The sequence below is a fragment of the Entelurus aequoreus genome, linkage group LG11, assembly GCF_033978785.1.
Source record: "Entelurus aequoreus isolate RoL-2023_Sb linkage group LG11, RoL_Eaeq_v1.1, whole genome shotgun sequence".
Lineage (NCBI taxonomy): Eukaryota > Metazoa > Chordata > Actinopteri > Syngnathiformes > Syngnathidae > Entelurus > Entelurus aequoreus.
The window spans coordinates 13,989,002-14,004,001 of NC_084741.1; the positions used below are offsets into that span (position 1 = coordinate 13,989,002).

The 15,000-nt window shown below is 52.2% G+C and overlaps 1 protein-coding gene across 6 annotated transcripts in view; it reads right to left on the bottom strand.

Annotated features, from left to right (window-relative positions):
- Nucleotides 1-15,000, bottom strand: part of znf628 (zinc finger protein 628) — a 52,020-nt gene that overhangs the window by 27,094 nt on the left and 9,926 nt on the right. The window contains exons 1-2 of one of the 6 annotated variants that reach the window (XM_062062577.1): nt 12,859-13,933; nt 368-12,777 (exon numbers count right to left, since the gene is read on the bottom strand). The exons of 1 other annotated variant lie outside the window; for it this stretch is intronic. In XM_062062577.1, the coding sequence (XP_061918561.1) occupies nt 368-442 (75 nt within the window). In that variant the 5' untranslated portion in view covers nt 443-12,777; nt 12,859-13,933. Of the gene's footprint in view, nt 1-367; nt 13,934-15,000 lie in introns of those variants that run through there. 4 more of the 6 variants (XM_062062576.1, XM_062062575.1, XM_062062574.1 and 1 more) reach the window with 4 other exon arrangements.

Here is a 15,000-nt window from a genome sequence, read left to right on the forward strand (position 1 = left end):
AAAAACAAAACAAAACAAAACAAAACCAAAAAAAAAAAGATTAATAAGAGTGAGTAGTGAATATGAGTAATATTATATATTACATATGATTTAATATATAATATATAAATAAATGTATACATATAAATACAGTGTTTCCCATAAACTGCCAAGATACCTGTGGCGGTGGGGGCGTGGCTGTGGGCGTGGTCACCGTGACATCATCGAGTAATTTGCATAATTTACTACAATGATATGATTTTCTCTAAAAAGGCTCAAAAAATGTATACTTACTAATTAATAATAACAGTTTGTTTTAAACGTCCATCCATCCATCCATCCATTTTTCAATATAATTACAGTCATGGCCAAGAGACTAACCTCTTACCTCACAAAGAATGGCTATATTGACACCAGCTGCCAGAAAGCAGGAGTACCAGGTTTTCCAGGATGCGTGGAGCATTCTTCAATGATTTGGGCACAGATCCAGAGGGCCAAGCAGGAGAAGAGCGACCTCCACGTGGTGTGGCTTGACCTTGCCAACGCTTATGGTTCTGTCCCGCACAAACTCATCCAGTTTGCATTGGAGTTCTTCCACGTCCCTGTTTCCATCATCAACCTGGTAAGCAGCTACTTCAGGGACTTCCAGATGTGTTTTAGCCTCCAGGATTTTACAACAGGTTGGCAGCGTCTGGAAGTAGGCATCGCCATGGGGTGTTCCATCTCCCCAGTCCTCTTTGTCGCAGCTTTTGAAATCATCCTCCGCGGAGCCCGCCAGACTGTAGGAGGAATGAGGCTGCAGACAGGGCAGAGGCTTCCACCACTCCGAAGCTACATGGACGATGTCACTGTGGTGCTGCAAACAGCCCCATGCACGAGAAGATGTCTGAAGAGGCTGGATGAGCTAGTGACATGGGCACGGATGAAGATAAAACCCTCCAAGTCACGAAGCCTCTCCTTGCGCAAAGGCACCAGGAGCGACAAAACCATCTTTGTTGCAGGAGGTGAGCAAATCCCTCTACTGGTCAACCAGTCCATCCAAAGCCTGGGGAGGCAGTACAATGCGGACCTGTCGGACAAGCACGCAGGCAAGGCAGCACGGAAACAACTCTCAGAAGGCCTAGCGAGTATTAACAAGAGCCAGCTCCCCGGAAAGTACAAGTTGTGGTGCTACAACTTCACACTGTACCAAAGGGTTATGTGGCCACTGAAGATTTGTGAGATTCCATCCTCAACAGCCAACGGGTTGGACAGACTAGCCAACTCCTACATCCGAAAGTGGCTGGGCCTACCGCGTTGCTTCTCAGACACTGGCTTATTTGGGGAAACTTTGCTGCATCTGCCGATCCAGTCCATCACCCTGGGCTATAAGCAAGAGAAGGCCAGACTGGTTCTTGAGCTGGAAGAATCTTCAGATCCTACAGTGAGGAATGCATGTGTACCTACCCGAACAGGCCGGAAGTGGCAAGCAGGGCCAGAGGTCGCCAAGGCCATTGGCAGGCTCCAACACCAGGAGATAGTCGGCAGGGTGCAAGTGGGGAGAGCGGGGCTTGGCTGGGGTGATTCTCCACGCCTCTGGTCCAAGGCCACAAAGAGGGAACGCAGAGCCATGGTTGTGGAGGAGGTCTCAAGGGCAAACCAGGAGCAATATACTATCAAGGCCGTGTCTCAAGGTCGCCAAGGAAGATGGACCACTTGGGAAGGTACCATCAGCAGACCCATCAGCTGGGCCGACCTATGGAAGATGCCACAAGCCAGACTCAGCTTCCTACTCAGGGCAACTTATGACACCTTGCCATGCCCCAGAAACCTCCACCAGTGGTTCGGCCAGGAGGAGAGCTGTCCCCTGTGTGGTGCTCCCAACGCCAGCCTGCAGCACTTGCTATCAGGCTGCAAGATCGCGCTGACACAGGGTCGCTACAGATGGCGGCATGATCAAGTCCTGAGGAAACTGGCCGAAGTCCTGGAGAGCAGTAGACAAGAGGCCAACAGCCAGCCCATAGCCAAGCAACTTCCTGTCATGTTTGTGAGGCCAGGGGAAGGCAAAGGAGACACCAGCCGACGAGGCCCCCGCAGTTTCCTCTCTCTGGCAAGGGACTGGAGTATGAGGGCTGACATCGGCAAACAGCTCCAGTTCCCCCGTGAAATCACCACCACTTCACTCCGCCCAGACATCGTGCTGTGGTCTGCTGTTACCAAGGCTGCCATACTGATTGAGCTCACCATCCCCTGGGAGGAGGGAATCCAGGCAGCCTACGAGCGCAAAGCAGCCAAGTATGCAGATCTGGCTGCTGAGTGCAGAGAGGCAGGTTGGTCCACTACCATCTACCCTGTGGAAGTAGGCTGTCGGGGCTTCGTCGGTACATCAACTATAAAGCTGCTCCGAGATGTGGGAACGACTGGGGCAAAGCTCCAAAGGGAAACTAAGGCCCTTGCTGAGGAAGCAGAAAAGGGAAGCTTCTGGTTGTGGCTGAGGAGGAGGGATAAGTACTGGGGGTCAAGGCAATAAGATGGGTCAGCTGCAGGGGGTGGCAGGGAGACGTCCCTGCCACCGCTCCGCCACCAGGAGGCGTTCCGGGGTTAAAGAGAGCGAAACTCCAATGAGCGGTGGTCCCCGGCTGATGACCCTGCACCTGACCCAAGGCGCTGTAGGAGGCGCGTCAGGCATACTTGCCCAGCAGAAACAACACCATATCTGTACAATCAATCTGATTTCTGGGTAACCAGTGACTACTGCGAAAGGGCAGTTGACATCCAGGAAAGACTGGAAGACTTCCAGGAAAGTCTGGATGACAGCAGGAAAGTCTGTACTGGGAGTGGGCGGCTAGTTACCCAACCCACTAGTCTCCTAGCCAGGAGACACCCAACCTATAACTACGAAAACGAATAAGAAAAAACAACCCGAAGGCCCTCCGAGAGGCGGGGTGGAAGATGGGCCTAACAGGACTGACTATTCGGAAACGACTGGAACGGACATCGACAACGAGATAAGGACCTTCCGATTGTGCAGGTGTGGATGGGGGAAAGTGACCACATACAGGGGCTTACGGATCCATCAGGGGAGGAACAGAAAGGAGAGCGAGAGAAAAGGCATACAACATCCTTGCACTGCTCTGGCAGATAAGACAAGCAGGACCCCCAGCCGGGGAGAGAACCACAGAGCCGAGGGTCCAAACATTGTTGATATGCGGTTGGTAGAGGAAGAACCCCCTGAGCGGAGCAGTAGCCCCCTGGCATGTGAGCATGCTGAAAATAGACCTGCCAGCCCCCCAGTCACCCAGCAAACAGAAAAGAGGGAACCAGGAAGAAAGTGCACCATCAAGTGGCCTAGAGCAAGTGATGTGAAGACATGGCAGGAACTGGACTCAGACCTCAGTCTAGTGCTGGAGCACTCGCTACGTGGTAAAGTGGACAAGAAACTCAACCTTCTTGGGGACATCCTGTACGAGGAGTGCAAAGCTAGATTCGGTAGCCTCACCAAGAAGCAGCACAATCTACCCCCAAGAAAGGGCAGGAGGGAGGCTGAGATTGACGCCCTGGTGCAAGATCGGCGCCAGCTCCGCAGGAGATGGAGGAAAGCATCGGCAGAGGAGAAAGAAGGCCTGAAGGTGTTATGGGATGAGGTGAGACAGAAGCTGGGCAGCATGCGAAGAGCAGAACGTATTCGCAGACGCAGGAAAAGAAAGGAGAAAGAAAGAGCTAGCTTCATGAGGAATCCTTTCAAGCACGCCCGTCAGCTTCTGGAGGAGAAAAGAAGCGGGAAACTGGAAGCCACCAAGGAGGAGCTTGAGCAGTACATCAGGGGCCAATACAGCGACCCAAAGAGGAATGATCCGTTAGGTTCACCAGGATACGTCCCTCTTCCACCTCCTCCAACCACGCAGTTTGACGGCTGCCCTCCTCGACTGAGCGAGGTAAGAGCAGTCGTCAAGAAAGCGAGGTCAGCATCAGCTCCTGGGCCTAACGGAATCCCCTACAAGCTATACAAGAACTGCCCCCAAGTGCTGAAATGCTTGTGGAAGCTAATGAGCACAGCATGGAAGAATTTACTCATCCCGTCGGAGTGGCAGAGAGCTGTGGCAGTGTTTATTCCGAAGGAACAGGAGTCCCATAACATCAGTCAATTCAGGAGTATTGCTCTGTTGAATGTCGAGGGAAAGATCTTCTTTGCAGTCATGGCCAAGAGACTAACCTCTTACCTCACAAAGAATGGCTATATTGACACCAGCTGCCAGAAAGCAGGAGTACAAGGTTTTCCAGGATGCGTGGAGCATTCTTCAATGATTTGGGCACAGATCCAGAGGGCCAAGCAGGAGAAGAGCGACCTCCACGTGGTGTGGCTTGACCTGGCCAACGCTTATGGTTCTGTCCCGCACAAACTCATCCAGTTTGCATTGGAGTTCTTCCACGTCCCTGTTTCCATCATCAACCTGGTAAGCAGCTACTTCAGGGACTTCCAGATGTGTTTTAGCCTCCAGGATTTTACAACAGGTTGGCAGCGTCTGGAAGTAGGCATCGCCATGGGGTGTTCCATCTCCCCAGTCCTCTTTGTCGCAGCTTTTGAAATCATCCTCCGCGGAGCCCGCCAGACTGTAGGAGGAATGAGGCTGCAGACAGGGCAGAGGCTTCCACCACTCCGAAGCTACATGGACGATGTCACTGTGGTGCTGCAAACAGCCCCATGCACGAGAAGATGTCTGAAGAGGCTGGATGAGCTAGTGACATGGGCACGGATGAAGATAAAACCCTCCAAGTCACGAAGCCTCTCCTTGCGCAAAGGCACCAGGAGCGACAAAACCATCTTTGTTGCAGGAGGTGAGCAAATCCCTCTACTGGTCAACCAGTCCATCCAAAGCCTGGGGAGGCAGTACAATGCGGACCTGTCGGACAAGCACGCAGGCAAGGCAGCACGGAAACAACTCTCAGAAGGCCTAGCGAGTATTAACAAGAGCCAGCTCCCCGGAAAGTACAAGTTGTGGTGCTACAACTTCACACTGTACCAAAGGGTTATGTGGCCACTGAAGATTTGTGAGATTCCATCCTCAACAGCCAACGGGTTGGACAGACTAGCCAACTCCTACATCCGAAAGTGGCTGGGCCTACCGCGTTGCTTCTCAGACACTGGCTTATTTGGGGAAACTTTGCTGCATCTGCCGATCCAGTCCATCACCCTGGGCTATAAGCAAGAGAAGGCCAGACTGGTTCTTGAGCTGGAAGAATCTTCAGATCCTACAGTGAGGAATGCATGTGTACCTACCCGAACAGGCCGGAAGTGGCAAGCAGGGCCAGAGGTCGCCAAGGCCATTGGCAGGCTCCAACACCAGGAGATAGTCGGCAGGGTGCAAGTGGGGAGAGCGGGGCTTGGCTGGGGTGATTCTCCACGCCTCTGGTCCAAGGCCACAAAGAGGGAACGCAGAGCCATGGTTGTGGAGGAGGTCTCAAGGGCAAACCAGGAGCAATATACTATCAAGGCCGTGTCTCAAGGTCGCCAAGGAAGATGGACCACTTGGGAAGGTACCATCAGCAGACCCATCAGCTGGGCCGACCTATGGAAGATGCCACAAGCCAGACTCAGCTTCCTACTCAGGGCAACTTATGACACCTTGCCATGCCCCAGAAACCTCCACCAGTGGTTCGGCCAGGAGGAGAGCTGTCCCCTGTGTGGTGCTCCCAACGCCAGCCTGCAGCACTTGCTATCAGGCTGCAAGATCGCGCTGACACAGGGTCGCTACAGATGGCGGCATGATCAAGTCCTGAGGAAACTGGCCGAAGTCCTGGAGAGCAGTAGACAAGAGGCCAACAGCCAGCCCATAGCCAAGCAACTTCCTGTCATGTTTGTGAGGCCAGGGGAAGGCAAAGGAGACACCAGCCGACGAGGCCCCCGCAGTTTCCTCTCTCTGGCAAGGGACTGGAGTATGAGGGCTGACATCGGCAAACAGCTCCAGTTCCCCCGTGAAATCACCACCACTTCACTCCGCCCAGACATCGTGCTGTGGTCTGCTGTTACCAAGGCTGCCATACTGATTGAGCTCACCATCCCCTGGGAGGAGGGAATCCAGGCAGCCTACGAGCGCAAAGCAGCCAAGTATGCAGATCTGGCTGCTGAGTGCAGAGAGGCAGGTTGGTCCACTACCATCTACCCTGTGGAAGTAGGCTGTCGGGGCTTCGTCGGTACATCAACTATAAAGCTGCTCCGAGATGTGGGAACGACTGGGGCAAAGCTCCAAAGGGAAACTAAGGCCCTTGCTGAGGAAGCAGAAAAGGGAAGCTTCTGGTTGTGGCTGAGGAGGAGGGATAAGTACTGGGGGTCAAGGCAATAAGATGGGTCAGCTGCAGGGGGTGGCAGGGAGACGTCCCTGCCACCGCTCCGCCACCAGGAGGCGTTCCGGGGTTAAAGAGAGCGAAACTCCAATGAGCGGTGGTCCCCGGCTGATGACCCTGCACCTGACCCAAGGCGCTGTAGGAGGCGCGTCAGGCATACTTGCCCAGCAGAAACAACACCATATCTGTACAATCAATCTGATTTCTGGGTAACCAGTGACTACTGCGAAAGGGCAGTTGACATCCAGGAAAGACTGGAAGACTTCCAGGAAAGTCTGGATGACAGCAGGAAAGTCTGTACTGGGAGTGGGCGGCTAGTTACCCAACCCACTAGTCTCCTAGCCAGGAGACACCCAACCTATAACTACGAAAACGAATAAGAAAAAACAACCCGAAGGCCCTCCGAGAGGCGGGGTGGAAGATGGGCCTAACAGGACTGACTATTCGGAAACGACTGGAACGGACATCGACAACGAGATAAGGACCTTCCGATTGTGCAGGTGTGGATGGGGGAAAGTGACCACATACAGGGGCTTACGGATCCATCAGGGGAGGAACAGAAAGGAGAGCGAGAGAAAAGGCATACAACATCCTTGCACTGCTCTGGCAGATAAGACAAGCAGGACCCCCAGCCGGGGAGAGAACCACAGAGCCGAGGGTCCAAACATTGTTGATATGCGGTTGGTAGAGGAAGAACCCCCTGAGCGGAGCAGTAGCCCCCTGGCATGTGAGCATGCTGAAAATAGACCTGCCAGCCCCCCAGTCACCCAGCAAACAGAAAAGAGGGAACCAGGAAGAAAGTGCACCATCAAGTGGCCTAGAGCAAGTGATGTGAAGACATGGCAGGAACTGGACTCAGACCTCAGTCTAGTGCTGGAGCACTCGCTACGTGGTAAAGTGGACAAGAAACTCAACCTTCTTGGGGACATCCTGTACGAGGAGTGCAAAGCTAGATTCGGTAGCCTCACCAAGAAGCAGCACAATCTACCCCCAAGAAAGGGCAGGAGGGAGGCTGAGATTGACGCCCTGGTGCAAGATCGGCGCCAGCTCCGCAGGAGATGGAGGAAAGCATCGGCAGAGGAGAAAGAAGGCCTGAAGGTGTTATGGGATGAGGTGAGACAGAAGCTGGGCAGCATGCGAAGAGCAGAACGTATTCGCAGACGCAGGAAAAGAAAGGAGAAAGAAAGAGCTAGCTTCATGAGGAATCCTTTCAAGCACGCCCGTCAGCTTCTGGAGGAGAAAAGAAGCGGGAAACTGGAAGCCACCAAGGAGGAGCTTGAGCAGTACATCAGGGGCCAATACAGCGACCCAAAGAGGAATGATCCGTTAGGTTCACCAGGATACGTCCCTCTTCCACCTCCTCCAACCACGCAGTTTGACGGCTGCCCTCCTCGACTGAGCGAGGTAAGAGCAGTCGTCAAGAAAGCGAGGTCAGCATCAGCTCCTGGGCCTAACGGAATCCCCTACAAGCTATACAAGAACTGCCCCCAAGTGCTGAAATGCTTGTGGAAGCTAATGAGCACAGCATGGAAGAATTTACTCATCCCGTCGGAGTGGCAGAGAGCTGTGGCAGTGTTTATTCCGAAGGAACAGGAGTCCCATAACATCAGTCAATTCAGGAGTATTGCTCTGTTGAATGTCGAGGGAAAGATCTTCTTTGCAGTCATGGCCAAGAGACTAACCTCTTACCTCACAAAGAATGGCTATATTGACACCAGCTGCCAGAAAGCAGGAGTACAAGGTTTTCCAGGATGCGTGGAGCATTCTTCAATGATTTGGGCACAGATCCAGAGGGCCAAGCAGGAGAAGAGCGACCTCCACGTGGTGTGGCTTGACCTGGCCAACGCTTATGGTTCTGTCCCGCACAAACTCATCCAGTTTGCATTGGAGTTCTTCCACGTCCCTGTTTCCATCATCAACCTGGTAAGCAGCTACTTCAGGGACTTCCAGATGTGTTTTAGCCTCCAGGATTTTACAACAGGTTGGCAGCGTCTGGAAGTAGGCATCGCCATGGGGTGTTCCATCTCCCCAGTCCTCTTTGTCGCAGCTTTTGAAATCATCCTCCGCGGAGCCCGCCAGACTGTAGGAGGAATGAGGCTGCAGACAGGGCAGAGGCTTCCACCACTCCGAAGCTACATGGACGATGTCACTGTGGTGCTGCAAACAGCCCCATGCACGAGAAGATGTCTGAAGAGGCTGGATGAGCTAGTGACATGGGCACGGATGAAGATAAAACCCTCCAAGTCACGAAGCCTCTCCTTGCGCAAAGGCACCAGGAGCGACAAAACCATCTTTGTTGCAGGAGGTGAGCAAATCCCTCTACTGGTCAACCAGTCCATCCAAAGCCTGGGGAGGCAGTACAATGCGGACCTGTCGGACAAGCACGCAGGCAAGGCAGCACGGAAACAACTCTCAGAAGGCCTAGCGAGTATTAACAAGAGCCAGCTCCCCGGAAAGTACAAGTTGTGGTGCTACAACTTCACACTGTACCAAAGGGTTATGTGGCCACTGAAGATTTGTGAGATTCCATCCTCAACAGCCAACGGGTTGGACAGACTAGCCAACTCCTACATCCGAAAGTGGCTGGGCCTACCGCGTTGCTTCTCAGACACTGGCTTATTTGGGGAAACTTTGCTGCATCTGCCGATCCAGTCCATCACCCTGGGCTATAAGCAAGAGAAGGCCAGACTGGTTCTTGAGCTGGAAGAATCTTCAGATCCTACAGTGAGGAATGCATGTGTACCTACCCGAACAGGCCGGAAGTGGCAAGCAGGGCCAGAGGTCGCCAAGGCCATTGGCAGGCTCCAACACCAGGAGATAGTCGGCAGGGTGCAAGTGGGGAGAGCGGGGCTTGGCTGGGGTGATTCTCCACGCCTCTGGTCCAAGGCCACAAAGAGGGAACGCAGAGCCATGGTTGTGGAGGAGGTCTCAAGGGCAAACCAGGAGCAATATACTATCAAGGCCGTGTCTCAAGGTCGCCAAGGAAGATGGACCACTTGGGAAGGTACCATCAGCAGACCCATCAGCTGGGCCGACCTATGGAAGATGCCACAAGCCAGACTCAGCTTCCTACTCAGGGCAACTTATGACACCTTGCCATGCCCCAGAAACCTCCACCAGTGGTTCGGCCAGGAGGAGAGCTGTCCCCTGTGTGGTGCTCCCAACGCCAGCCTGCAGCACTTGCTATCAGGCTGCAAGATCGCGCTGACACAGGGTCGCTACAGATGGCGGCATGATCAAGTCCTGAGGAAACTGGCCGAAGTCCTGGAGAGCAGTAGACAAGAGGCCAACAGCCAGCCCATAGCCAAGCAACTTCCTGTCATGTTTGTGAGGCCAGGGGAAGGCAAAGGAGACACCAGCCGACGAGGCCCCCGCAGTTTCCTCTCTCTGGCAAGGGACTGGAGTATGAGGGCTGACATCGGCAAACAGCTCCAGTTCCCCCGTGAAATCACCACCACTTCACTCCGCCCAGACATCGTGCTGTGGTCTGCTGTTACCAAGGCTGCCATACTGATTGAGCTCACCATCCCCTGGGAGGAGGGAATCCAGGCAGCCTACGAGCGCAAAGCAGCCAAGTATGCAGATCTGGCTGCTGAGTGCAGAGAGGCAGGTTGGTCCACTACCATCTACCCTGTGGAAGTAGGCTGTCGGGGCTTCGTCGGTACATCAACTATAAAGCTGCTCCGAGATGTGGGAACGACTGGGGCAAAGCTCCAAAGGGAAACTAAGGCCCTTGCTGAGGAAGCAGAAAAGGGAAGCTTCTGGTTGTGGCTGAGGAGGAGGGATAAGTACTGGGGGTCAAGGCAATAAGATGGGTCAGCTGCAGGGGGTGGCAGGGAGACGTCCCTGCCACCGCTCCGCCACCAGGAGGCGTTCCGGGGTTAAAGAGAGCGAAACTCCAATGAGCGGTGGTCCCCGGCTGATGACCCTGCACCTGACCCAAGGCGCTGTAGGAGGCGCGTCAGGCATACTTGCCCAGCAGAAACAACACCATATCTGTACAATCAATCTGATTTCTGGGTAACCAGTGACTACTGCGAAAGGGCAGTTGACATCCAGGAAAGACTGGAAGACTTCCAGGAAAGTCTGGATGACAGCAGGAAAGTCTGTACTGGGAGTGGGCGGCTAGTTACCCAACCCACTAGTCTCCTAGCCAGGAGACACCCAACCTATAACTACGAAAACGAATAAGAAAAAACAACCCGAAGGCCCTCCGAGAGGCGGGGTGGAAGATGGGCCTAACAGGACTGACTATTCGGAAACGACTGGAACGGACATCGACAACGAGATAAGGACCTTCCGATTGTGCAGGTGTGGATGGGGGAAAGTGACCACATACAGGGGCTTACGGATCCATCAGGGGAGGAACAGAAAGGAGAGCGAGAGAAAAGGCATACAACATCCTTGCACTGCTCTGGCAGATAAGACAAGCAGGACCCCCAGCCGGGGAGAGAACCACAGAGCCGAGGGTCCAAACATTGTTGATATGCGGTTGGTAGAGGAAGAACCCCCTGAGCGGAGCAGTAGCCCCCTGGCATGTGAGCATGCTGAAAATAGACCTGCCAGCCCCCCAGTCACCCAGCAAACAGAAAAGAGGGAACCAGGAAGAAAGTGCACCATCAAGTGGCCTAGAGCAAGTGATGTGAAGACATGGCAGGAACTGGACTCAGACCTCAGTCTAGTGCTGGAGCACTCGCTACGTGGTAAAGTGGACAAGAAACTCAACCTTCTTGGGGACATCCTGTACGAGGAGTGCAAAGCTAGATTCGGTAGCCTCACCAAGAAGCAGCACAATCTACCCCCAAGAAAGGGCAGGAGGGAGGCTGAGATTGACGCCCTGGTGCAAGATCGGCGCCAGCTCCGCAGGAGATGGAGGAAAGCATCGGCAGAGGAGAAAGAAGGCCTGAAGGTGTTATGGGATGAGGTGAGACAGAAGCTGGGCAGCATGCGAAGAGCAGAACGTATTCGCAGACGCAGGAAAAGAAAGGAGAAAGAAAGAGCTAGCTTCATGAGGAATCCTTTCAAGCACGCCCGTCAGCTTCTGGAGGAGAAAAGAAGCGGGAAACTGGAAGCCACCAAGGAGGAGCTTGAGCAGTACATCAGGGGCCAATACAGCGACCCAAAGAGGAATGATCCGTTAGGTTCACCAGGATACGTCCCTCTTCCACCTCCTCCAACCACGCAGTTTGACGGCTGCCCTCCTCGACTGAGCGAGGTAAGAGCAGTCGTCAAGAAAGCGAGGTCAGCATCAGCTCCTGGGCCTAACGGAATCCCCTACAAGCTATACAAGAACTGCCCCCAAGTGCTGAAATGCTTGTGGAAGCTAATGAGCACAGCATGGAAGAATTTACTCATCCCGTCGGAGTGGCAGAGAGCTGTGGCAGTGTTTATTCCGAAGGAACAGGAGTCCCATAACATCAGTCAATTCAGGAGTATTGCTCTGTTGAATGTCGAGGGAAAGATCTTCTTTGCAGTCATGGCCAAGAGACTAACCTCTTACCTCACAAAGAATGGCTATATTGACACCAGCTGCCAGAAAGCAGGAGTACAAGGTTTTCCAGGATGCGTGGAGCATTCTTCAATGATTTGGGCACAGATCCAGAGGGCCAAGCAGGAGAAGAGCGACCTCCACGTGGTGTGGCTTGACCTGGCCAACGCTTATGGTTCTGTCCCGCACAAACTCATCCAGTTTGCATTGGAGTTCTTCCACGTCCCTGTTTCCATCATCAACCTGGTAAGCAGCTACTTCAGGGACTTCCAGATGTGTTTTAGCCTCCAGGATTTTACAACAGGTTGGCAGCGTCTGGAAGTAGGCATCGCCATGGGGTGTTCCATCTCCCCAGTCCTCTTTGTCGCAGCTTTTGAAATCATCCTCCGCGGAGCCCGCCAGACTGTAGGAGGAATGAGGCTGCAGACAGGGCAGAGGCTTCCACCACTCCGAAGCTACATGGACGATGTCACTGTGGTGCTGCAAACAGCCCCATGCACGAGAAGATGTCTGAAGAGGCTGGATGAGCTAGTGACATGGGCACGGATGAAGATAAAACCCTCCAAGTCACGAAGCCTCTCCTTGCGCAAAGGCACCAGGAGCGACAAAACCATCTTTGTTGCAGGAGGTGAGCAAATCCCTCTACTGGTCAACCAGTCCATCCAAAGCCTGGGGAGGCAGTACAATGCGGACCTGTCGGACAAGCACGCAGGCAAGGCAGCACGGAAACAACTCTCAGAAGGCCTAGCGAGTATTAACAAGAGCCAGCTCCCCGGAAAGTACAAGTTGTGGTGCTACAACTTCACACTGTACCAAAGGGTTATGTGGCCACTGAAGATTTGTGAGATTCCATCCTCAACAGCCAACGGGTTGGACAGACTAGCCAACTCCTACATCCGAAAGTGGCTGGGCCTACCGCGTTGCTTCTCAGACACTGGCTTATTTGGGGAAACTTTGCTGCATCTGCCGATCCAGTCCATCACCCTGGGCTATAAGCAAGAGAAGGCCAGACTGGTTCTTGAGCTGGAAGAATCTTCAGATCCTACAGTGAGGAATGCATGTGTACCTACCCGAACAGGCCGGAAGTGGCAAGCAGGGCCAGAGGTCGCCAAGGCCATTGGCAGGCTCCAACACCAGGAGATAGTCGGCAGGGTGCAAGTGGGGAGAGCGGGGCTTGGCTGGGGTGATTCTCCACGCCTCTGGTCCAAGGCCACAAAGAGGGAACGCAGAGCCATGGTTGTGGAGGAGGTCTCAAGGGCAAACCAGGAGCAATATACTATCAAGGCCGTGTCTCAAGGTCGCCAAGGAAGATGGACCACTTGGGAAGGTACCATCAGCAGACCCATCAGCTGGGCCGACCTATGGAAGATGCCACAAGCCAGACTCAGCTTCCTACTCAGGGCAACTTATGACACCTTGCCATGCCCCAGAAACCTCCACCAGTGGTTCGGCCAGGAGGAGAGCTGTCCCCTGTGTGGTGCTCCCAACGCCAGCCTGCAGCACTTGCTATCAGGCTGCAAGATCGCGCTGACACAGGGTCGCTACAGATGGCGGCATGATCAAGTCCTGAGGAAACTGGCCGAAGTCCTGGAGAGCAGTAGACAAGAGGCCAACAGCCAGCCCATAGCCAAGCAACTTCCTGTCATGTTTGTGAGGCCAGGGGAAGGCAAAGGAGACACCAGCCGACGAGGCCCCCGCAGTTTCCTCTCTCTGGCAAGGGACTGGAGTATGAGGGCTGACATCGGCAAACAGCTCCAGTTCCCCCGTGAAATCACCACCACTTCACTCCGCCCAGACATCGTGCTGTGGTCTGCTGTTACCAAGGCTGCCATACTGATTGAGCTCACCATCCCCTGGGAGGAGGGAATCCAGGCAGCCTACGAGCGCAAAGCAGCCAAGTATGCAGATCTGGCTGCTGAGTGCAGAGAGGCAGGTTGGTCCACTACCATCTACCCTGTGGAAGTAGGCTGTCGGGGCTTCGTCGGTACATCAACTATAAAGCTGCTCCGAGATGTGGGAACGACTGGGGCAAAGCTCCAAAGGGAAACTAAGGCCCTTGCTGAGGAAGCAGAAAAGGGAAGCTTCTGGTTGTGGCTGAGGAGGAGGGATAAGTACTGGGGGTCAAGGCAATAAGATGGGTCAGCTGCAGGGGGTGGCAGGGAGACGTCCCTGCCACCGCTCCGCCACCAGGAGGCGTTCCGGGGTTAAAGAGAGCGAAACTCCAATGAGCGGTGGTCCCTGGCTGATGACCCTGCACCTGACCCAAGGCGCTGTAGGAGGCGCGTCAGGCATACTTGCCCAGCAGAAACAACACCATATCTGTACAATCAAACTTTATGTACATATTTATATACAGATTCGAACAATAAGTTATTCACTGAAATATATTTATTAATTGTGGTTCTTACAAAAAATATATCTTATAAAATATAAAAGCTAAAATGTCTCTTAAAGCTCTGCCCCTTTAATTAGTGCATACTAAATAATTTAACTTTAGCCTACTACTACAACCATATTATTTACCAGCAACATAAAGTGAAACAGAGGCAGAGGTGTCCTGCCACAGTCAGTAACAAATAAACAGAAAAGAGTAGTGGTCAAATACAAATAAGGCAACAAGAGAAGTATCCTACACTTCTCTTTTGCAAAGTAAATCTGAACAGCCTATATGGGCATCTACATCAACTATATGATTTGCCTGAGAAGCTGGACAGAAAAAATAATAATAAAAAATAAATAAATAAATAAATAAATATTTGTGGCGGACGTAATTCTTTTGTGGCGGGCCGCCACAAATAAATGAATGTGTGGGAAACACTGAAATATATATATAAATAAATATATACACACGCATATGTATATATATATATATATATATATATATATATATATATATATATATATATATATATATATATATATATATATATATATATATATATATATATATATATATATATATATATATATATATATATACATATACATACATATATATATATATATATATATATATATATATATATATATATATATATATATATATATATATATATATATATATATATATATATATATATATATATATATGTATGTGTGGGAAAAAAAATCACAAGACTATTTCATCTCTACAGGCCTGTTTCATGAGGGATTTCCTCAATCCTCAGGATTGAGGAAATCCCTCATGAAACAGGCCTGTAGAGATGAAATAG